Source organism: Typopeltis vanoorti, chromosome 12 (assembly GCF_054136105.1).
Source record: "Typopeltis vanoorti isolate ZY-2024b chromosome 12, IOZ_Tvanoo_1.0, whole genome shotgun sequence".
Classification (NCBI taxonomy): Eukaryota; Metazoa; Arthropoda; class Arachnida; order Uropygi; family Thelyphonidae; genus Typopeltis; species Typopeltis vanoorti.
Genome location: NC_143560.1, coordinates 119,578,500 through 119,605,030, shown reverse-complemented (window position 1 = coordinate 119,605,030; position 26,531 = coordinate 119,578,500). Strand labels below are relative to the sequence as shown.

Genomic DNA, 26,531 nt, shown 5'->3' with positions numbered 1-26,531 from the left:
TGACTGCTGTTTGGATTCTGTTGTGTAATGGTGAATCCAGGTCTCATCCATAGTAATAAATCAATACACAAAATCAGTTTTATACTTGTTAAAACACCCCAAGCACTGTTAAGAGATTTTCATGCAAGTGCGTTTTTGATCTGTTGTGAGCAAGCGTGGCACCCATCTTGCTCAAAGTTTTTTCATTTGCATTTCCTCATGCATAATATATCCTACATGTTCTTTCGAAATGCCTATAGTCTCAGCAATTTCATGCACTTTAACTCACTGGTCATCCAATACCATATCGTGCGCTTGATCAATGATTTATTGTGTTGTTACACTTTTGGATGTCTTTCATATGGCTCATCTTCAAGGCTGGTATGGCGATGTTTAAACTCAGCAGCCCATTTCTTAATTGTCGAAAACAAAGGAGAAGAGTGCCCATAAACTTTTATGAACTTTGAATGAATTTCTTTTTGCATTAAACCTTCTTTTACAAGAATTTTATAATTGCACTATACTCAATTTTATCCATTTCATGGGATACAGACAACACTTTTACTTCAGACAGCTGTATAAAACAAACTACTTGATAGAATGACTTGCAATTTCACATGGATGCTTATGATAGATGTACCAACTTAAAAAAAAAAAAAAATCTTGCCGATAATGTTGCCATCTATGGTCGAGGCCAAGAACTTTTCAGACCACCCTAGGAAGGCTGTCACCCCTTGAGGAGGTCTATATGGAAATTGATGATGATAATCCATAGTACCAATGTGTAATAGGTTTGACCTTTTGTGAGTTGGATTCGCATAAAAAAAATCAATTAGTAAAATATATGCATCTTTATTTTAAAGCATACATACATCTTTATATATACATTTTATGTGAATCTAATGTGTGTGTATATATTTTTACTACATATCCATCTACAATAGGTTATAAACCAATTGTACATTAGTACCTTGAGCCTAGCTCAGGCAGTATGAGAATACTCCTTATGACTAAACATTTCACTTTTTCAAGCCATTCTGCTCAGTGAGCAGAACATTGCTCTTGCACCTTGGTGATAAAATTCATCAATCATTTAAAGACATTAACAAATATTTATGCCTATAATGGGATTCCAACCAACAGTTTGTTGGAGAGCAGAAGCCTTATATTCTCAGCCAGTAGACTAACAATTGGACATTTCTTAGTGTTAGAAATTGTACTGATGAGAAATGGTGGTAGTAATATAATTAGAAGCATTGTGATCCTCAAGTCTTGTTATTCTGAGGGAAAATGATAGCATGATAAGAAATGCATGTTAGAGCTGGAAGAACTCAGAGTTTTATTACACTTATTAAATGTAATTGTGTATTTATCCTTGTAGCCTTGTATATTTATCCTCCAGAACTTGCAGCATAACATTATGTTGTGTGTACATAATTCATGGCACACACAGCTTCATTCTCATTGAAATTTCTGTTATTGTTAGAATAAATGTTATTTTAAGAGTTCTGTTGTTGGCATTCGTATGTGTTCATATTTGCCACTTGATTTGCTGAGTGGGTAGTATCTCCATTCTTTAACCTATAAACCAAAGAGCAGAGTAACTACTTTCACAAATACACAGTGGGCTTGAGTACTAGAAACACGGACAACACAAAAAATTAATAATTTATTAATACAAATATGTCAATCTGAATCTAAAAGATCATCAGTGCAAAAGCAATTCACAAGGTGGAGCAATAAAAATGGGTGTGTGTCTATGTTATTCACGTGGCAGTCCGTGTTATTCACCTGTATACTACATGGACTCTCTGCTTTGCAGACAGTCCATGCAGTGCAGGCATATGTACAATTTCCTTAATCCCACATTGTTTATTATTGAAAACAGATGTGCTGTGCATTTGTGTTCTTAAACTTTAATAATTTTTCATGTTGTATGCACTGTGCAGAGTACAACCATGACTGAAAAAAAGAACAGAACAGAAGTGGAAAAAAGTGAACCCATGCATAAATGCACCAGAATTGATCAGCAGCATCTTTCACAATTTCATTAATGAAAATAACAGTGAAGGATGTTGTTTGTATAAAGGAATGTGTGAAGAGATCTGTTTTTCAAATTCAACGAAATAAAAAAGCATTCTGGTGCTATTTATGACATGAAAATATGTTAACTATGTGGATGGGAGACCAAATCTAAAAGCATGTTCTGCTAAGTATAATGATGATCCAGAAGAAGGTAAGAAATCTTTTCAAAGAAAAGAAAAATCAAAATATCCAGATGGTTCTCAATCCTTTGTGCAAGTAATTATTACTATTACACCCTCCATGGAGTCAACAGACTCATCGTGGGAAGTTCATTCAACTGACAACATATTTATCATATAGAATCTTAAAATGCTTAACACTCCTTGCATTAACAACACGTTCTGGTAATGTGTTCCATTAACTGACAATTCTCCATGTAAAAAATCTACTCTTCACACTCCTCTTCAACCACACTTTTACATAACTTCCAGGAAAGAGCTCTGGTTCTTCCCCTATCACCTTTAATCTTTTTATAATCCCCTCTGGATTAATCTGATAAAATCCATTCACTAACTTAAATGTCTCTATCATATCACCTCTCTTCCTCCTATCCACCAAACTCTGCAATCCACATTTCTTCAACCTCTCTCCGTAGCCTGCATTCCAAACTCCCGATATTGTCTTAGTAACTTGTCTCTGGACCATCTCCAATGTCTCCACATCACATTGAAATCCAGGTGACCAGATCTGAGCACAATAGTCCAAGTGTGATCAGTGCCTTATCCTTACATTTTAGAGTACTTTCTATCATAGCAGCACTGCAATGTGCAGCCTTTGCAACACTAGCAAGGGGGGGGGGGGTGCCATAGGCACCAGGGAGCAGAGTCCCACTAGTATACACACATACACTTCCTTTGTTTACACTTCTGTACTTTGATCACAGCATCCATTTTCTCAACAACCATCATTCTTGATATCCCTCAGCAAATTTTAAAAATTTTTCTCTCAAAGATGAGATCCATATACCTTCAAGGCAAATGCACCACATTAGATTTCACATTTTTCATTTTTGGATTAGGAATGCTATGTGAATTTCATTTCTTCTCCCTTATAATTCCCTTTTTTATTTTATTTATTTTTCTTTTTTATGTTATTTCACTTTTTAAAACATTTTATGTTACTGTTGGCTATGAAATTATATTATTCTAGTTCATCGTGTCCAATATTTCATTCCATTTGCTATTAAATATTTGAATATTTAATAGCAAATTTTGAATATTATGAAGCAGTTTCAAATATAAGCATGAATTAGAAAATTAAAGCACTTTTATGTTTTACAGGTTAAAATTAGTCATTATGCTGCTGCATCTGCAAAAAGACTTGAAAGGATTGCACAGAAATGCGCAAACAAAGGCTTGAAGAAACCATCACTTGAAGAAATTGATCAGTCAAGAGTAGGTTTATAGTTTGAAGATTCCGTTTACTTTCTTTTCTTTTTTTAAAATACAGTTAAAAGTTTTCAGAAAAACTGTTACAAAGAATTATATCTCACAAATTAAAGCTGCTGCAGAAAAGACTGAATTATTTCTGAAGTCTGTCTAAATTCTAGTTTCACATGGAAATTTCCATACAGCAATCAACCTGAATTTCTTGGGACTTAAATGCACCTATTTATTTTGTATATGTGTACTAGTTATCTTCGTAAATGAATAATTTTTAAAAGATACCTACATGTCAAAATAAGTGTTGGCATTATCCAGTGTACTCAGATAAGAAAACTTCCCATTCTAACATTGGTAAATTAATCTGTCTTACAGAGGCCTGTGTATCTCAGTGGAAGTGGCCTTGCATCATCTGTGTTTGGTTGCTCAAAGTTAGACTTAAGTTCAAGTCTAGTCACCGACTGGAGGAACTTTTACTAAGCCTTTCTTCGACCGGTTCCCGAGTTAGTCAATCTCTGACATGGGCATACAGGTTTTTCCTCCCAGAAACTCTGGTTCTTCATCCCGTAAACTCAAGAAAATCGAACGTAGTACCCACATTATTTCAGACAATAACATATCTTGTTAGGGTTAGGTGCCAAGAGATAGCAACACTTGTTTGTCAGCCTCTTCATCGGTGGCTGCTATAATTAGTGATAGACATGAGCCAACTATCTCTGATTGGCTACCGGTGGAGATTGAACTGCCCACTCAGTCTCCAAAAGCTAGATAGGGTATAAAGGCCTCACCTACTCCCTATAAGGGAATGAAAGGCATTAGCTGATTTATTTATTTTTTACATAGTTATATTGCATCAGCATAGTGTGATATTGTACACATATAATTTTGCCATAGTCACAAACAGGTGCCTGTGGGAAATTTTGTATTCATAATCCATGTTAAAGTGATCTCTCATTACGGTTTTGTGAGTAGCGATTGAAAACTGCAGTTAAGGCAATAAGAAATCTGGATAGATAAATAAAAAAAAGGAAATGAAGTTTCTTGCTGTTATTGATTAACTAATTCCCGTATTTTGGTACATCCAGACACATTGAGCAGCTATTTTATTAGATACATCTTTCTCCACTAGCTATAATTTACTAAATAGTCCTGTCACTTATCTTTTCCAGGTTATATAAAGCAGATTAATTGGGGATTTTGTGTGTGTATGTGTGAGAGAGAGAGAGAGAGAGAGAGAGAGAGAGAGAGATTCAGTTCATTAATGGGAAAACAACAGCACAACCTAAATACAGTTTATTCTCCCTTTAGCAAACTCTTACAGAACTCAAAAATTGTTTGTTATAGTGGATAGTTTGCTAATTGGCCAACTTTTCATTACTTGGTTTTAGTGAGTCAGTTTGTTATATGTTGTTTGCTATAGTGAGTGTCATCTGTAACTTTGGACATCATATGATCATTGATATCAGTCATGTACAAGTGTAATTATCAAACAGCTGTCCTGCTTTGGTGTTGGCATAACAGTTTCTAAAGAATACTGATAATAATCCAATTACTAGTTGTAAATTTTAGTTTAAAAAATCTCCACCCCAAACTAAGAAATATTTTTAAAAAAATCAGAAATGCAACTAAAAAAATTTTAAAAAACAACAGGATGCTATGATGGTAATAATGTAAACTTTTCATGTATTAGTATTATTACTAACTTTCTATGTCGTCTCAAGACTTCAAGTATTATAAGAGGCTGCATATCGAAAGAGCTCCCTAGAATTTTTTTTTTTTTTAGCTTCATAAGTGGGCGAAAAAAACTAAAAAAAAGTGTGTGTCTGTGTGTGTGTTTACATACGCACACTTTTTTTTCCCCACTTGGTTACAAAGTAAATTATTATTATTTTTTTTTATCATCATCATCAAATTCCTGCCATTACCCACAAGGGGGGTACAGGATATGTTACTACTACATGAAAAAATTATATCATTACTAACTTCCTATCTACAATTTTCCTCCAAATCAGTCTGTTACTTGTTAAGACTCCAACATTATCAGATCTTATATTTCTATCAGCTAAGGCACTTTGTACCGTATCAATCCACCTATATCTTGGTCTTCCTCTGGGTCGTTTTGCTGCCAACCTGACAGAGAACACTTGTTTTGCTAATCTTTCCTCTCCCATTCTGTTTACACCTGAGATTAGCTCTGCTAACGCAATCCTCGATGCAGACAATGTCAAGTTCTTTCCTAATATCCTCGTTTTTAATATGATATTGCCATTGATGCCATCTGTTCACGCCTATAATCTTTCTCAGGACTCTCATATCTGCGGTCTCTAGTCTTTGGTCAAGTGTTTTACTTGACCCAGCTCCCAGATCCATAAGTTAAAACTGGTTTGAAGACTGTCTTGTATACAGCTAATTTAGTGTTCTGAGTAATTTCTCTCTTATTCCATATGAATTTATTCAATTGACTTCCCACCATACCAGCTTTGCTGATTCTGTTGTCTATTTCTATATTTAATTTACCATCTTCAGTAAGAATCGTGCCTAAGTAACTGAAATGTTTTACTTATTCCACAGGTTCTCCATTCACAATACAGTTGGCATTTTCAATGATTCTGCCTATTTTCATTCTCTTTGTCTTTTTATTGCTGACCTTCATACCATATCTATTACAACAGCTATTCAATTTAGTCAGAGAATCTTGCAGACTTGTAGCGGATTTATTTAGAAGTATAACATCATCTGCATAAAGCAAAGAGCTGACATTAACATCTCCAATTTTGATATCATGTTTAATACCACTTTCCTTCATAATGTGATCCATATAGATATTGAATAACAGAGGGGATAATGTACATCCTTGTCTCACATAAGATTTAACATTAAACCATCTTCCTGTACTTCAATTCTAACTGCTGACTTACAACTCAGATAAAGACTAAGTATCGCTTGATATAATGCCCCATTGACACCATATAACTGCAGAGTATTAAATAGCTTCTCTCTTCGCACCTTATCATATGCCTTTTCCAAATCAACAAAACTTAAATGCAGATCTTTGTTATATTCCCATGCTTTCTCGACTATTTGTCGTAAAGTGAAGATCTGATCCTGATAGCCTCTGTTTGGCCTGAATCCAGCTTGTTCTTCACCAAACTTTTCTTCCACAATTCTTCTCAACCGTTTCCCAATATACTTGCATAGATTTTGCCAGGAACACTCAGTAGGGAAATACCTCTGTAGTTCTCACATTCAGTTTTATTTCTCTTTTTGTATATGGGTACTATAAGAGCTCTACTCCAATCATCGGGAATTCGTCCCTCTGTCCAGGCTTTCTGAACTATGCAGTGCAGCCACTGTAAGACTCTTATACCACCATACTTCAGCATTTCTGGTCGAATATCATCTACTCCTGCTGCCTTTCCACATTTCAAGACTTTGATGGCTTTTTCTACTTCAAGTATGGATATGTATTCCTGACTGCATGCCTGGTCAGTGTTTTTTACCACTGTGCTGTCATCACTGCTTGTTTCATTTAGTAGTTTTTCAAAGTAATTACTCCATACTTCAAGGATATCTTTTTCTCCCGTTTTCATGTCACCTTTATCATCTCTAATTCCTTTTACAGCACTCTTTCCTCCATTCCTAAGCTTCTTCAACAACCTCCAGAATATTTTGCCACCTTCTTGATATTTATTTTCTATATTCTTGCCAAAGTCCTCCCATGACTTTTGTTTAGCTAGTTTTACACAGTGTTTGGCTTTCTTACACGTCTCTGTATTCTCTAAGAGCACAAGCTGACTTATTTGCCAGGAACTTTTGATATACTTTCTTCTTTTCTTTCACTGCCTCTTTAACTTCCTGTGTCCACCATGGAGTTCTGATTTTTCTATCCTTGCAGACAACCTCACCACATGCTTCTCTGGCTGAATCAATCAGGGTTTTCTTCAAGGCTTGCCACCAAATCTCCAAGGTTTGATTCCTGTTCTCAAACTCTTTCATTTTTTCTTCAATAATCTTTGTGTATTTTAGTCTACAGTTCACATCTGAGAGCTGCTCAACTTTTATTCGCTTTAAAACTTTCTTACATGTTATTCTTTTCAATATGAAATTCAATTTTATCCTGCTCAACACTAAATAGTGATCACTTCCAATTTCAAATCCTCTGTACACTCTGGTGTCCTGCACCAGGGATAAAATATCACTATCAACAATAACATAGTCAATGAGACTTTTCTTATTCCTAGCCTCTTCTCTCCATATCAATTTGTGCAAATTTTTATGTTGGAACATGGTGTTAGTAATAACCATTCCATGTCCTGAGCAGAAATCCAGCAGATATTTGCCATTATTATTAGCTTTGCTCTTTTCTCCAAATTTTCCCAAAATATTTTTGTATGTCTCACAATCATTTCCTACTCTCCTGTTTAGATACCCAACAAGGACCAACTTTTCCTTTTTCATTGTGTCAGTTGCTTTTTCTAAAGCGTCAAAAAATTCCTCCACTTCTACCTTAGTAGAACCTTCTGTGGGACCATAGGCACAAATAAGTCTCATTGTCCAGTTTCCCATTCTCATATTTGCCCACATTACTCTACTTGAGACTGACTGCCATTCAAGAAGATTAGCCTCATATTTTGTGTTGAATACTATGGTCACTCCTTCTTTTCCTTGATTGTTATTGCCTGAATATAACATTTTGTATTTATTGCTCAGAAATATCTCACCAGTTTTGGTTTTTTTTGTTTCAGTCACCCCTGTTATGTCGATCTGGTACTTATCTAATTCCTCAGCTAGCTCCATTTGTTTGCCATTCAGGCTTCTTACGTTGATAGTACCGATCTTTAACTTTGGTGATGTTGAGTTGGGGTTTGTTTTCAGATTTGTTCCAGTAGCTGACTCTTCGCTGTTTGCCTTTGTTCCCTGGCGAAAACAACGGGTGCCTTGTTTAACCGGGCGACACCCCAGCCGGCATGAAATTTTGTCATGTTGTACCATCATTTTTTATTTTGGTTTAACCAATAAGAATACAATTTGGTCGGCTAAATCCCAAATTGCCAGCCCATCCTCGTTTGTTCAGTATCAAAGTAGATACCCAACAGGGTGCACCACGAGAAGGTGAGGATTGGACATTAGGTCAGAAGCCCTGGTCGGTTCTCCGCATTCCTTTAAAGGCTATGTGGAGGTCTCCTCTCAGTTATACAGCTTTGACCCTTAAGCACCCCATATATATATATATATGTTAAAGATACCAAATTATTTTAAATATAAACCTGGTTTTTTTTACTCCATTTCCCAAGTAAGCAAACAGACAAGTCAGTCAAGTTTGCATCTTCAAGTGTTGCAAGTCTTGCTGACCCTGCACGTAGTGAAAGTCCAAGGCAACTCGTGGTAAAGGTAGAATAAGCTCTGATCACTATTCTTAATATTTACCCTTAATGCAAAGCACATCTCCTGGAGGAGATGTATAATCCTATGTATTAAAGGCAATCTGCCACTACCCAGACTGGTTTCGACCTTTATTGAGGTCTCATCAGTGGGAGCCGTTCTCATTCCCTTTGAATAAAGAAATACATTCACTACATTGACAAGTAAGACTAGTAGACCATTCATTGAACATCTTATCACACCCCAGTAAATGGGAAGAGGGAAAAAAATAAGTCTGAAGTACTGTATAGCAACTGTTACATCTGAGAGATTATTTTTGGAATCAGCAGCAGCAATAAAATACACCCAAATTTTAACAGATGGGCTATTAATTTATGAAAAATTTCGAAGCCAATCATTATAAAATTGATTCCATCCTAACAGCTGTAAACTTTTTATCCAAAACTTGAGAGCACCAAGATAGGATTTTTTTTTTTTTTTTTTTTTTTTTTTTTTTTTTTTTTTTTTTTGTCTGTTATAATTTTGAATTGCCTTCACTTCTACTAGATTGTTAGTGTCTTTTATATCATGGCAATTTTTTTATGTTGGAAAAATGTTAGTTTGAAGTTCAGCAAAATATTAGCAGCTTAATAAATTATCTTATTTTATTTTGTTCTTGTTTATGTTGTCTTTATACCATTAACAATAACATGAATAACTTCAAATATTTATTCCTTTTCCCACATTCAGGCTAGCTTTTGCACCCATCTCCATACTTTCCCATCTTGCAAGTTACTAAATATTACACAATCACTACTTCATCGAGTTGAAGACAAATCCTTGAAGGCACTTTAAACAGGAAACATATTTTATGGTGTTATCTGATGTAAAAAAATTATTCCACCTTGAACTTTAATGACTCTGTCACTCATTATCCAGGTATATGGAAAACCTGTGTAAACGTGACATCAGTGCAGTAAGGAAAACCTTGTGAACTTCATTGTTACTAAAACACAACTCTGTCTCATGATTTACGAGAAAGATCTTGCTCCATTTCATCTGACTTTTGATAAAACCCAGATCTTCAAATATGGCAGATTTCTCTTCCCGAACTGACTTGCACCTCTGGATCTCCAGGCACATTCACATCTTGATCATGTTTCTTTAGCCTTCAGAAAACTAGGCATACTTTTCAGTCAAGACACTACTTCTAACCTGTACTACTGATACTATGTAAATTCCAAATCTAACCTTGGAATATTGTTCACATATTTGGAGTAGTGCCAGAAACCTTCTTGAGAATACTTAATGCTATCCAGAGGAGGCCATTACAATTAATTGATTACCCTTGTTCATATTTTCATAAATTATGGAAACAAGTACCATATTAAAGTAAAACTTCAGTTTAATATAAACTAAAATAATCACTTCAATTGCTCTCATATATATATATATATATATATTTATTTATTTATTTATTTATTTATTTACAGAGTAATTGACTCGGTTAAATTACATGTTTATAATTATTAACTGACTCAAACACCGAGAAAAAATACAAGAGATTTAATAAGGTTTCACTACTAGTTTCATCGGAAATGCTGACTTCGTATATATATATATATATATATATATATATACATACAGACACTCTGTTTCTACCTATGCCTCTGCTATAGTGTTTTCATAGACAATGTTCTGTTGAATTGGTCACCACCATTCCCCCATGCTGCTCTAAGACTAGAAGAACACAAGCAGCTACTGATCAATCTTCTTCTTCTTCTTCTGCAGCTTCTCCCACTAAAGTGGGGTCACTGTTGATGATGAGTCTCCTCCACATCCTCCTGTCTTGGGCTATCACCACATCCAAGTTCTTCATCCTCAAGTCCTCTTCTACCAGCTTCCTCCATCATACATCCATTTACTGTCTCCAGTTTGAAAGTTACCAACCAGTTTCTCTTCCTCCTCTATCTCTGCTCTTTGGAGCAGCCTCTTCACTTATCTTCTCCCAAGACTAGTCTTCAGCTTTTAAGAAACATACTAAAAAACTTCTTGCTTTTTTTTCACCCACTGCTGGGTGAAACTCTGCCACTGAGTGTTTGCCATCTCTTTAATCTCATCCTCCCACCATCTCTTTGGTCTTCCTGCAGCTCTCTTTCCATCTCAAGGATACCATTCTAATATTAACTTTGTCTTTTTTTAAGTGTTACTTGTTACTTTTTTAAGTGTTACTGACCTGCTCATTGCCATTTGAATCTTTTAATGGTTGTTACAATGTCTCTCATCCTAGCCTGAGCTCTGGCCTAAATATTGTGCTTTCTATCTAGAATTGTAATACTGAGTAATGATCTTTCTAGTTTCCTCTGGGTAATCCTCAACTTGTTGGTTAATTTTTTAGTCAAAGTCCATGTTTCACTTCCGTATGTCATGACTGGAAGTATACAATTGTCAAATATTTTTCTAAGGCAGATTTGGGATGTTTCCCTTGTGTGCTTCATGGTGTTTTCCAAGGTTATCCAACCAAGTTGAATCCTATGTATAATTTTCATAAATTATGGAAACAAGTACCATATTAAAGTAAAACTTCAGTTTAATAAAAAGCAAAATAATCACTCGGCATTTCAACCTTCATATTAAGGTCATCATCTGGAGTATACACATAGATACACACACGCACATACCAAGAAACAAGCTACACTGCTATCTACATGGTATGCTAAAGTTATTAATTTGGTCAACTGTCAGAACTACTGGCTTGACCTCTCTGGTGGAAAAAATCCTTACTACATCCAGGGCTGGTTTTATCATTAGGCGAACCTAGGCAATCGCCTATGGGCACCAAGACTTCGGGGCGCCAGATTTTGCTACATATAAAACTAACAGGAACGCCTGTATTCCATAAAATTCAAGTATGTAAGCGTACCATTTCTTTGCTGGACATATATACACATCCAGCAAACCTGGATAATATTCTGTCCACCTACTGAAAGAATGTGGATAAGAAGTGTAGTTTGACAGTCATGTCTGTTAGAAGGGGCAATAATCCTTCATGCTGAAAAGAACACTTAACTAGATTACTTGGCATATGTAGTAGCTATGTTCAGTTGCCTACAGCAAGAAACACAGTTGCTTGCCGTTCGCTCGGTAACCAGAATCTAATTTATATCAGACTAAATACCTATGAGTTATATTCATTTTGCTGCTTGTTTTTATCGTATAATTATAGTTTTTAATGCCAGTGCATAATAAGAAATCCTTTCATACTTTCTACACTTCATATTGTATCACTATGGAAGATCAATGTCACTATCAATTTTTTGGACAATTATTTTAATCACCAATACATTTTAAAATTCTCCCAGAACTTGATTGAAGATAATTATTTTTGTCAAACAATTATTTTATAAATTCATGAAAATCCAAATCTAAAAATGAATACAGCCTCCATCTGTTCCAAATTAAGTTTTCTTTTTTATTCATAATCTTAGTTGGAAGGTTAGTTCACAGACTGTGTGAAGGTTCGCACTTTTAAATTTTGCTTTTTAGAGAATCATATGTAAATCTTGAATCATATCATGTAATGCATAATTTTTATAAATGTAATCTGTAGGTTTCTGCATTTCAACTTTCTTGGTTTCCCCCAATCACTCCCTATAAATCGAAATAAACGGCAGTTATGAAGTCAACTGTTATGTACATATTTAAGGTATTATGTGGCAGTTTTTGAAGTAGCAATATTTTTTCTACACTTTATCCTTCGAAACATGTGTAGGTACATGCATCAAAATGAAATTTTATTTCCAAAATTTTCATAACAGAATTAATTCGCCTTTAATAACTAACTTCCCCCCCTTCCAAAATTATCACTACACACACACATGCACAAAAAAAAAAAAAATACTGCTAGATAACGTGTGCACTTTCTTTTTGTTCAAATTCATTATTTTTCCAAAATAATTGTACTGTTGCAGTTTTAAGCAAAAGACAAATACGAAGAACTCTGATAAAATACCATTGGATGTAAATTTTTGATATTAAAAAGACTCGCAATCGGAAACCCCGAGTAATGCAGTTTGACATCATTTGTTGTTCATTAAAAAAAAAAAAAAATCGTTCTTAAAATTGAAATGTGCGACCCATATAATTTTATTTTGCAAGGACAGAAAGCAAAATGTCATATTTATTTCAATAAATGTTCTGGAATGACTTTTAATAGGATTATATTGATCAAGTACATATAATAAACAACTATGTTATACCAACTAGTTTCACCAACTAAGGCTGTTAGCACCTTCAGGGTACATAACTGATGTAAGGCACTAAAGATGCCAACAGCCTTAGTTGGTGAAACTAGTTGGTATAACATAGTTGTTTATTATATGCATTTGATGAATATAATCCCATTAAAAGTCATTCCAGAGCGTTTTGGTCAAGAAAATGAAACGTTTTTTAACTTCAATAAATTATTTAAAAAATATAAATATTTGACGTAATATTTCCAATGTAAACAAACGTTTTGATTATTTATTTTTGCACATGTGAAATTCGTTTTTATTTGGGAAGAGAGACAATAAATAAATTGTGCAGCAAAAAAGGTCAAATATCGATATTTGACCCTTTTTTTGGTCAAATACATTCATACACTGCACATAAAGACAATAATCCATTAACGGCGGGGAGGGGGGGGATAATTGCATTTTAACAGATAGGATGCTGATGAAGTTTCATCAGCATTCTACATTTTTATTAGGTCAAAGGGATTCAGAGTATATTTGCAAACAGATATATTCAACATAACTTAGCCAGTTTTGTAAAAAGTGCCGCATTTGAAGAAATATTAGTGGCATAATAATAAAATAGCAAATTTAATAATGCTTCAGAATAATTTGATAATTTTGATAATACCAAAACAAGATGAGACACATCTGTAGAAATCTATTATTATTATCAGAGTTCTTTTAATTATGAACTCTATAAAGATATATTTAATAAATTGGTTGTATTTTTGTGTTTTAATTAAATAAACTAGTTTCATTTTGTCACAGATGGTTTTCGCTTCTGAACTACCGGACTATTGTTCTTATCAATATTATTAAATTCCAATCTCCTTCTCTGGAAATTTTCTCGTACTAAATGTTTGCCTTTGTTGACCAATCACTGACTTAGCAGTTTAATCCAGAGATTAAATATATGGTCAGTTTAATCCATAACATTCTTAAGAATATTTCAACCTGTGATTTCCCAGAATCCTGTTAGGAAAGAACAGATCACTGAGTATTGAACTTACAATCATTTTGAAACACGTTTCTGAGACAACAGAGGTTTTTTTTGTGTGCTGCTGCTGCTATTTGGGTAAGAGCAGTTTCTATATCACATAAACAGAGTATTTGATTTTCAAGTTTATTATTATTTATAAATTAAATTAATTTTTCAGTTCATTTTTTTGTGCATCAAGATTCTAGTTATTTTAGGGTAAAATGTCGAGTAAAAAAGTGTATGTTAGCGAGCATAGCAAGTTATCGTTACTATTGATTGCTTCTACTTTTTAACTAAAGCTGGAATTATTATGCTTATTACTGCAACTTAAAAAAAATCAAATCGGGAGTTGAATAGATCTTAATAATTGCACGATAAAGTTGGAACTGAATTAATCCTATATATATATATATATATATATATATATATATGGTCAGTTTATATAAAGGCAAGGGGCCACTACCCAGACCGGTTTCGACCTTTATTGAGATCTCATCAGTGGGAGCCAGGCTAGAAATACTAAGATTTAGTAATACAGAGCTTATAAGTATTTTACCGGAACAAGTTATCATAAGGTGTTTTAACCTTATTAAATGAAAATCTCTGGAGGAGATATAAATGTAGAAAGTATTTTACCTTGGGAATACTTTCTACATTTATATCTCCTCCAGAAATTTTCATTTAATAAGGTTAAAACACCTTATGGTAATTTGTTCTGGTAAAATACTTTTAGCTCTGTATTACTAAATCTTAGTATTTCTAGCCTGGCTCCCACTGATGAGACCTCAATAAAGGTCGAAACCGGTCTGGGTAATGTGGCCCCTTGCCTTTAATACAAAACATCATACATCCCCTTCTTGGAAATGTGTTTTGGCATTAAGGGTAAATATTAAGATTAGTGATCAGAGCTTATACCACCTTTACCACGAGTTGCCTTGGTCTTGCACTACCTGTAGGATCAGCTAGACTTGCATCACTTGCAGGTGCAAACTTGACTTGTTTTGTCTGTTTGCTTACTTGGGAAATGGAGTAAAACCAGGTTTAAAATTGCTTGGTATTTTTAACATTTATTATGCCCAAGGTAAAATACTTTTTACACACACACACATATATATATATTATATGCTTTTTATGTGAATCCCAGGCCTCCAGTGAGTAAGGTGGTCTCGCACTAGGCGACAAAATTTACCTTTCACCTAAAGTTGGGTGGTTGGAAAGCAGATATGTTAACCATTCTGTCAACCAGGGAGGCATACTGTGCATGTTACTGCAAACTGAAACGTTTTATATTTATATTTAGATCCATGTTGTAATTCCATAAATGTAATGATTTTTGCTACAATTTTTATTACCGTAAATTCAAAATTTTCATTTTTAGTGAGAATATCTGAACTTTACGGTTGATAAAGTTCCTATTTTTACCATGATTAGCAAGCTTAATTCGATTGCATTTAAATTCTTTTCTTTTCTTTTTTTTTTTTTTTTAAATTTTTATCCTTCTTATACAATTATTTAAGAAGCAACTTGCACCAAAATAAAACAAGTGACTCATCGTTATTATGCATTGAATCAGATATAATGGACTCGATTAATTATGATGACATTATAACATAAAGCGGAAAAGGAAGAAATTTTTAAAAAATCAAGAAGGTGCATTTTTAAAATATATTTGCTAAAACCAAAGCCAGAAAATTTGTTATTGATTTTTTTAATTTAAATTTGAACTGATTTATTTTTGTACTTTTTTTAAAATGCAAATATATGTTATACCAATGTTGTATTGTGTTATTAAAATTAGTTACGGAAATGTTGACTTATTTTCAATAAATTAAAAATAAAAGTGCTTATTTTTGAGACCTCATAATGATGTTGCGCCTCGGATCTCCAAAAGTATAAATGCGACTCTGGACACTAAATAAATTCCATGTGATGATACAGCGTTTCCCCCCCCCCCTTTTTTTTTTTTTTTTTTTTTTTTTTAAACGGGAGTTCATAGTACCATCTAGTCCCCCAAATTTTATCCGCGCTCCGGAACCGGCATAGGCTGACGAATCAGACCTAACCGAGTGGACGGCCCTGGGCACTGCCTGTTTGTAATGCTAGCAGTGAACGCTCATTTTCTGTACTTAAATGCATTAAAAATATTTACACAATTTGTTAAGTCAGGTGCATTTGAGAAAATTTGTCAATTATGTTCATAGAAAATGATATTGTTGAATTATTAGATTATAAATGTATGATAAGTTATATAGTTATAACTTAAAAGGTATATGTAATTGATAAATACCTCATTAAGTAAATGTATAAAAATTTATTTGTGAATTACTGAATAGTTTAAAGTCCATATTTTTTATAATTAAGTTTATTTTTATTTATAAATATTTCAGTTACTGGATTTTGAAAATGGATAAAAAGAAATCAGGTTTCAATATCGCACACGTAAAGCGGAAAAGGAAGAAAGTTTCAAAAAACAAGAAGGTGCATTTTTAAAATATCTTTGCCAAGAAGATCGTAATCGCATACAAGAAGAAAATCTGGAAGATTATTCATTGGATAATTCGTCTATAGATTCGATTAATGAATTGGAGGAGAATTCTACAGATACCAAAAATTGGATTAAAACATCGAAGGAGAAATCTACAGATCATATGAGTATTGTTGATTCTGAAGCTGGTTGTTCTACAGATCCAATCATAAAAGGATTTGATTTTACAAATTTAAATTATAATGATCCAGCAACTTGGTGTCCTGAAAAATTTTCCAATATCAATCAATTACGAACATGGACCTGAACATGGACCTGAACAGATTCATAATTTTGATTTTCAGAAAGATAATAATAGAAAATTTTCAATGACTCATTATACTCGAAGACTATTTAATGGCGAGACAATGCAGCGTTTGTGGTTATTGTATTAAAAATCCATGGATTCTGCATTTTGCTTCTGCTGTTTATTATTTGATCAGTGGCGGATTAACCTTGCTGATTCTGGATTGAGGGACTGGAAAAATGCTTCTTCTATTTTAGCTGCACATGAAAAAAGGCAAAGATATGTTGAAAATTACTATAAGTGAATAGAATTAAAAATTTGAATAAAAGAAAAGAAAACCATCGATGAAGAGAACTTGCTAGTTATTAGAAAAGAGGAGAAACATTGGGTGCAAGTATTAGAACGACTCTTTGTTTTAGTTCAGACGTTAGCTATTTAAAATTTATCATTTTGAGGAACAAATGAGACATTGTTTTCGCATGGAAACGGAAATTTTTTGAAATTTGTCGAATTTCTAGCCAAGTTTGTTCCAATAATGAATGAACATCTTTGAAGAATAAAAGATAAAGATACATATGTGCATTATCTTGGAAAAGATATTCAAAATGAAATAATAAACATCTTCGCCAATGCGATAAAAAAGAAAATTTTAGAATCTGTTGTTGCCGCAAAATATTTTCCCATAATTATTGACTGTTCGTCGAACATTGGTCATACGGAACAAATGAGCATAGTAGTTAGATTCGTAGAAACTAGTAATAGAACAGTTTCTATAAAAGAACACTTTTTGGGATTTATAGAAATAAAAAATATACCACTGGAGAATTTTTATCAAATGAAATACTAAGAACTCTAGACAAATTTTCATTACCAATACAAGATTTACGAGCTCAAGGATAAGATAATGCCAGTAATATGAAAGGCGATGTAAAAGGTGTGCAGCGACGAATTTCAAATATTAAACTGAGAGCAATGTATGTACCCTGTAGTTCACATTCATTAAATTTAGTAGTGAATTGCACTGCTAATACTTTAGATGCCACAGCATTTTTTGACGCGGTACATCATCAATAAGTATTTTTTTCTGGTTCGACTCGTCGATGGGAATACCTCAAAAGACACAAGTAATTTTACGCTCAAACCAGTCTGTGATATACGATGGGAGAGTCGAATTGACTCATTAACTCCCCTAAGATATAATTTGTTCAATGTTTGCGAAGAACTGCAAGAAATATCTCAAGATGATAGTTTATGTGGATTAAGTGGAAATACCACTTAATCTAAATTAGACGCAAGTAGTCTTCGTAAAACTTTAAGGAAGTTCAAATTAATCGCATCCTTAGTAATGTGGTTTTTGAAATAAACTTTACAAGTAAACAACTTCAAAAGACAAGCTTTGATATAAATGGTGCCATAAATTGTATTAATGATACAAAGAATTTCTTAACGAAAATCCGAAATGAGGATGAATTTGAAAAGATGTTAACAGATGCTGAAAAAATCGCTGAGGTCTTAAGTGTAACACCTAATTTTGAACAAGAAACAGTTAGACATAGAAAAAAAAAGAAACAATTTGTTTATGAAGCAGAGGATGAATTCATAACAGATTTTAAACAAAACTTTAAGGTAGATTTTTATTTTTCAATTATTGACACCTCAATTGCATCTGTTGATGAAAAATTCAAGCACATCTACAATTAACAATAAGTTTGGTTTTCTTTTAAATATATATGAATTTCAAAAAATTACTTCAGCAGAACTGCTTAAAAAATGTTTGATATTGGAAAATTATTTAACACATGATAATTCTAGAGATATTGATGGAACAGATTTCTGTAGTGAATTACAAATAATAGCAAGGCGAATTCCAGAAAACACTTCCTCATTAGATGTCCTGTTATACATATGCAAAAATAATTTAGAAAATAGTGTTCCAAATGTGTTTATTGCTCTGAGAATTTTTTCGACATTGCCAGTATCGGTAGCAAGTTCAGAAAGGAGTTTTTCGAAATTTAAAACTTACAAAAACTTACACTCCCTCTACGATGGCTCAGAAACGACTCACTGGTCTAGCAATAATATCTATAGAGCATGAAATTGTATTTATAATCAATATAGATGAATTAATTCAAAACTTTGCCAAAGCAAAAGCCCGAAAGATTAATTTTTGTATTTAAGATGTAATAATTTTCTTGCTATACAAATATTAGGAGTTATCATATATGCATACAAATGTATTAGTTTTGATTAATAAATTTTATACAAAAACATTTATATATAAATTTTATAAATAAATGTTCATAATGATATTATTTTTATAAATATCCAAATGTGTAGGTATACGTGTGCTTGTGTGAGTATGACAAAATATATATACAACAATTCCTCGATTAGTGTGCCTAATGCATTCTTTAAAACAGGTGCATTAATCGAAAATGCACTAATTGAATATAATAACCTATGGGAAAAAGTGTAATTTGTTCCTCAAATTTCTTTTTTGAGCCTTAATTTTTTTATAAAATAATTAAGGTATGTCTCAGGGCCTAGTTAAAGTAAAATCATGCATCTGAAAGACTATAAAATATATTCAGAATATAAATTTTATTATTCTACTTCTTAACAAAGAATTGAGCTAACGTAGTTTGGCGGGCATTTTGTTTCTTTTTTTTCATACAACCGACCGTATGGCCCTATTGCCTCTTCTACTCTTCTGCAAATTTTACTGCTCCTCTATTCATCAGAATCAGCCTCTGCATTGCTGCTTAAAAACTTTGCTTGTACGAAAAATATTATACGCCGCCAATTGTTATAATCCCCTTGCAGGCAATTTTTATGACCGATCATAAACAGCGATATTCTCTTTCCCAAATGTTGAAAGGTTTCAACGTGTGAAAATTAACGACACAAATGTTATTAGGCATTCTGGGTCCGAGCTTTTTGACATATTCTCAAATATTATTCTCCTCAGAATATTTCCACTATAAAATATTTATTCATAAAAAATGCTTAGAAAACTAAAATGACAAATTCCAGAAACTTCTCGTGGAACACAGTTTGGGAAACCCTGGTATATATAGTGTACATGGAAGTAGTGTAGTATGCCATTAAAAATAACTTTGTAAAATGTTTTAAATTGGTAACTAAATTATTTCATTCTGGTGAGTGATTTTTTAAAATAGTTAGACATAAAAATGGATAGACAGAAAATTTTTAAAATCTGTAACATTTATTTTTAAGATGTGCACCAATCGAATTTGGGTATCGAAAAAAATGACGCACTAATTACTGCATAGAGACATTACATAGGGATGCCTAAATTTTCTTTACCTAGTGGGCGTCAGATACTCTCGCACTGGCCCTGACTACATCACTACTAGAGTACTGTTATTATTATTTGGTCACAAAAAATAAATTAAGCTAGAGAGCAACATGCTCTCACATAATTACTCATATAAGTACACATATAAATTAGAACAAAACAGTATGGATGGTGGCCGATAAGAATTGAAATTATTGCTTAGAGTCTTAAATTCAGGATTTGCTGGAAAACTTGAACTTACTGTATTTACTCAAATATAACTCGCGTGTTTTTTTCCCACAATTAAAGTTAAAAAATAGTGGTGTGAGATATATGCAGGGATTTTTAGAAACAAACGTTTTTCAGGAAAAATATTGAATTTACATCATTATAATTTATAATTGCTCACATTATTTATAAAATGCATTTAAATGTTAATTATCAGCGTTATTTGTGCAATCGGCTACTCACCTTCATCAGGTGATATATTTGAATCTTTAGCAACAATGCTTCTGTAAATAAATTAAAACAAACTGTTCATTTTTGCTTGTCCTTTTACCATTTCAGAATCATAAGATCACCATGATTTGAAAAAACTGAACATGGGTAAACTTGCCAACAATCTCCTTTCGCTACTTCTGGTTTCGAGAGCAGTTTCCTCTTGTGCATTGTCAAAGTCATCTACCCAAATAGCGTCATCTTCGCTCCCATCTAGGACATTAGAGATGCCAGTTTTTAGAAAACTCTTGGCAATTATTTTTTAAAAACTCATGTCCCTAGCTCTCAAAATCCAGTTGCACAACAGTTCTAATGATGGTCTCTTATGGTCTCTGCCATCTACTCTGTGTAGAATTTTCGTACGTAGTCCTTGAATGGCTTGTTGAGCAAAAAATCCAAGGGCTGTAGACAAGATGTAAAACCACGAGGAATAATGGCCACATCGGTCTTCACATCCGATAGTTGTTTTGATATTTCAGGTCCTAAGTGTTTGTGGAAACTCTCTCTCATGAGGAGAGACAGGTGTCAAAATAAGGCCCCTTGGCTGTTTTTCCCAGACGGTTCTAATCCAATCTTGAACCATTGTAATGTCCATCCATCCATTTTCATGAATTCTTTCACGAATTTCAGGGGAAATTTTCCCCTTTGGCATTGTTTTCCTTTTGAATATTATGCAGCTTTCTTCTGTGTGCAGCAATTGTGAGCATCATGGTGCATCACTGTTTTTCACCTTCCAGTTGTGCGCATTATCACACTTTTTTCAGTTGTTGTTGTTTAGTGCAGAATGTCGAAATTGAGGGGTTTGATCGGCAATGGCTATTTGTGATAACATATAGTTATTGCTCTTCCTAAGTTGAATCACGTATCAATTCTTTGCAAAGGGATGTTCTTCAACGAAAGAAAATACATTTCCTCTTCATAAATGATATGATCCAATCTCAGCTCACTCTCATTAACAAAAGATCACATGACTCAGTGACAAAGGCAATCTGACAATTGTTGAGTTGAAATGCTGATTCTCTTCAACTGAATTCCAAAATATCTGAAACTCCATTACAACATTCACTGTCTATTTCTTAAAGTTTTAAACTTTTTTCGTGTGTGAGATATATATGAAACTTTTTAATTTCTTTTCTTGTAAAATAAAATTTGGGGTGTGAGTTATGTTCGAATAAATATGGTAAGTGGGCTGAATGTGTGCTATCCAAATTCTTTAAATTTTTATGCCACCATTATTGTTAAGGATTAGGATGGTTGATCAGAATTTCACAGGCTTCTTTAAATTTATGTTCATACCAGGTTTTGTGTGATGAAAAGAACAGGTACTTTTCCAATCAATTTGGTGTAGGGTGTTAAGGGCATGGTTTCACTAAAATTGTTTAATTTAATGTGTCGTTTATGTTCTTTTTTTATGGATAGGAATTGTATGTCTAGTTTCACCAATGTAAGGTAAGTTACAGGTGCAATGAATACGATATACTCCAGGGTGAGCCATTGGGGAAGAGGATCCTTAGAGGAGTTTAATATGTTTTTTAATTTTATAGATGATTTAAAAGTAGTATTAAGATTATAAAATGTATTTATTATACATTATCTTTGTTTTGTCTTTATTTATATTTAATCCTTGCTCTTTACTTTCTGCATCCAATTCACTGATCATATGTCAAAGTTCTGCAGAGTTTCCTAAAAAAAATATCATCGTAGGTGATTTAGTTCTTTCCCTTTTACCATAATTCCTCAATTTTTCCAATCCTGGTTTTTAAAAATTTCTTCTAGGGCTGCTGTAATAATTTTGGTGAAATGGCATCTCTCTGTCTTATTCTCTTTTTTTTATAGGAAATTTCATATCTGTTCATGATTTGAATTTTTTAATATCTTTTCTGCTTTCCTTTTAAGAACTATAATAAGGATTGCATTGTTCCAGCTCTAATTTAATTAATTAATACTTTCCTATATTTCTACAGTGTTAAATGGCCATCATCAGGGATCTCAAAACAATGATATGCACATGCAGGCACTGAGAAATGAAGCCAAAGAAGGACAACTAGAGTTGAGACTATAGGGCTAAATTGGGTGGTCTTGACCATTGAGTTGAAAATTTGAGGACGAGTGCTTCTGAAATTGGTGGCAGTTTCATGCACCCAAATTTATAGAGGTTTGAAAAGTAGGGCTGAGGCAGATTTGAGAAATAGCCTTTCGTATTTTTATTTGCTGCAGTGCAATAAAGTGGCCTTCTTCCATTATATCCTATGGTGGGTGTCCAAAGCATGGTCAGCAAGTCCAGAGAGTGGCTGTAATGGTGGAATCAGATGTAGTCCATGTTCAGAAATTCTGATATTGAACACCCTGCCTGTTTGGCTGTAGTAGGACAGTTTGCACTCCAAGGGACACAGTAGGTCTATGGAATGTGGCTGGTCTTTGGTGGAGCAGATAAGAAATGCCAGTTTTTCTGTGTGGTCTGTAAGTGGTTACAAGGTTGTATTTCCTTAGGATTTTTGTTAATTTTTTGGATGTGCCTTAGATATATGGAATGGTGATAGATTGTATGTAATCTCTACTCTGAAGGGGGAGACGAGGGAGTTTGCAATTATAGGATTTCAGTGTTTTTTGGATTTTATGCATGATTGTAGCCATTGGCTAGGAAAATGTAGAGAATATGGTCAAGTTCAGTAGTCAGGGCACTGTTATCAGAACTGATTAATTTTGCCCTGTTATATAGGGTTTTTATAATCCCATGTTGTTAGGAGGGCAGGATGACTGCTGGTGAATGTATCTACCTACCAGTATATGTGGGTTTTCTATAAATGGAGAATGCCAGGGATCCATCAGGTTGGCATGTAATCAGTGTCTAGGAATGGGGAGACTGTTGTTTTTTTCTTTTTCTAAGGTAAACTGAATCATGAGGGTATTGATTGTTTAGATGTGTTAAAAAAAATGTTGATCATATCCATGTCACGTGGCTAAATGGAGAACACATCATCTAAGTAGTATCCAGACAGTGGGTTTATGTGGGACAAAGTTTAAGGCTTTTTCTTCAAAGGTCTCTCTGAATAAGTTGGCCAGGAGTGGAGAACCCATGGCTGTCCTTGCTATCTGTTAGATTTTTCCTTGCCTGAGAAATGGCCCAAGTTCATGGTGAACTGAAACAGGGCTGAGATATATGGGAGGAAATATAGCTTGGATTAGGTCTAGGGTGTCTTTGAATGGAACATTAGTGAATAGAGAGGAGACATCAAAACTGACAATTGTCGTGTGAGCACTTTGGCTAAATGTTTGGTTAATTTGCATGTGAGTGAATCAGTGCCATCCACAAAGTGACATAATGGCACATTTTGTTTATGAATTTTTGGTAGCCCATAATATCTGGGGGGGGGGGTCTAGAGTTATATGGTTTAAGTTTGTTGGTGACTACCACAGGCCAAGAAGTGACCTTTTTATGGAGCCTGTGAAGTGTTCTGATCTGTGTATTGTTGGGATCATAGTCTAAAGGAAAATAGGTAGAGCAATGTTGAAGTAAGGAAGCAAGCTTACTGTGTAATCTTTTTTGGTTTAAACCCACATTGGCATTCCTCTTATCCGCTTTGGTAATTACTATTCTATTGTTGTTTTTAATTTCTTGTAGAGTTTCATATTTGTTTCTTGAGAGGTTGGTTTTTGGTGGTTTTGCTTGAGTAAGTACACTGGTTCTATCCAGTCTGATGTTGTTGACAATATGGGTAGTTTCTTATTGTCTGAGGGTGTACTTCATCAAGAGTATCATTGTTTCTCAATATGAAAACATATAGCAGTAAAATTATTCTTAATGATGGAATCATTATTAAAATGATATTTCATTGCATTGAGATGCCACTTGTGTTTCAACGTTGACCTCTACTGCATAACATCACTACCTAGTTCCATGAATTTCAGTTTTTTTTTTTTATGTAGACTGATCAAAGTTGTTTTAGGATAAGGCCTTTATTTTTATTGCATTGTGTTGGTCATTGTGTTATTTTAGAGGCCTCTTAAAATTTATGAATACATTTATTAAATTCAATATATATGCCATTCTTGATAGTCCACAGATTACATGATGTTTTCTTGTGTAATGTGATAAGCCAGACTTGATTTGTGTGATCTGAACATTATTGCCAGCATACTAATAAATTATATTATAAAAATATGTTATAAATTTCATCCAAATTAAATTGCAGTACGTTTTATGGCCAAAGTTAAAAATTTCCTGAGGATGTAGTTAAGAAATTAATATACCTTACTTGCAGAAAACCATGGGGAGAGACATTTCAGTATGGAACATGAAACGAAATGCATTTGATATCTCATCACTAGATGACAAATCTAGAATGAACTATCATTTCAACAGATATTCTATTGACATTAGTGTGCATCTTAAGAATTCTTGTACTTGTTTCCAAATTGAGAAATAACTTCATTCCTGATTAAGTATACTAGAACAGAATAGAATACTCTGTTTTTATGGTTATATTGAGGTTTATACCAGATCTATTTCACATATAAATAATTTTATTTTATTTAAATTTATTGGCTAATAGTTTTAATGATTCTGTTAAGTTTCAGATATTTCGACCTTCCATGTTTGGCAATACTCTAGAAGAAGTAATGGCTCTTCAAAGAAATCGCTATCCAAACAGATGTCTACCATGGATTCAGACTTCACTTTCTGAAGCTGTGTTGAGGCTAAATGGAGCTCAAACAGAAGGCATTTTTAGGTAGGAAGGTTTTATTAAAATATGCCACAATGTAAACAGTGGTGTACCATTTCAAGCATCTTGTATTGTAATGTTTAAATCCTTTCATAAAAAAATCAGGTTTTTGCACTATAACCCAACCATTCCATGTGAGATTTCATGACTCATCTTAGTTAAAAAGATATTACGTACATATTCCATAGGGTGTAGATGGGATTCACACTCAAGTCTTTCCAACTAAAGGGCATTATTGCAACCTGCATTGAAGTATTTACATAGACTACTGCAATCTCAGCTTATGATGGTGAGTGAAGGGTAATTGAATATACGGCTCAAATGGAAGGACATGGAAATAATTATATAATATCCAAACGAAAACGCTTCTGCTCTTCATTACCAGTGTGTGTTTGCATTCATAACCTCTCTGTTCTCCAACAGCAGTCTCATCGTGCATTTTCAAACTGTATGGATGTCAAAACACTACACTTGCAAATAAAGTTTTTGTTGTGTAAGGGTTGATTAATCCCTTTTTTTTTTTAAACAAATGTATTGAATGGCATCTATATCAAAAAAAAAATTTTTTAAAAAGTTTATTTCTTGTTAACTGTGTTGTGTGCATCCTCTTAACCTGCTGTTTATCTGGCATGTTTTAATATACTTATAGAAGGTTGTTTTAGGATCAAAGCTAGATAACTGGAGAAGACCTTCACATGTCCTTTTAAGGAATGTGGAAAATTGACTGGAACATCTGACCTAATGTCCAGTCATCATCATCTTGTTATGCACCCGATCAGGAAATACCCACCTGGATATTGAATGAATGATGTGAGACAATTTGAGATTTAGCCAACCAAATTGTATCCATGCCGGTGTAAACCAAATCAAAATGATGATACATCATGATGAAATTTCGTGCTAGCTAAGATTATGCCCAGTTAAACAAGATCTCCATGTTTTTGTCAAGTAACCATTGCAAACAGTGATAAGTCAGCTACAGGAACAAACTCCAATTCAATATCAAAATAATTTAAAATAGGCACCATCAGCATAAAAAGCATAATTTCAACATAGTTGGTGATACCAAAACAAAGAAGACAAAATAGGTGAGATTGTTCATCGTCGTCATCAATTTCCTGAGAAGTATCCTCAAGGGGTATTCAGGTCACTATTACAGAACTACATGATCAAGTTT

The 26,531-nt window shown here is 33.6% G+C and overlaps 1 protein-coding gene across 2 annotated transcripts in view; it reads left to right on the top strand.

Annotated features, from left to right (window-relative positions):
• The window catches only part of LOC150101178 (uncharacterized), a 322,911-nt gene that overhangs the window by 256,897 nt on the left and 39,483 nt on the right, over positions 1–26,531 (top strand). For both annotated transcript variants that reach the window (XM_090401128.1, XM_090401129.1), the window contains exons 14-15: positions 3,345–3,458; positions 25,203–25,360. In XM_090401128.1, coding sequence (XP_090257254.1) covers positions 3,345–3,458; positions 25,203–25,360 — 272 coding nt within the window. The remainder of the gene's footprint in view (positions 1–3,344; positions 3,459–25,202; positions 25,361–26,531) is intronic.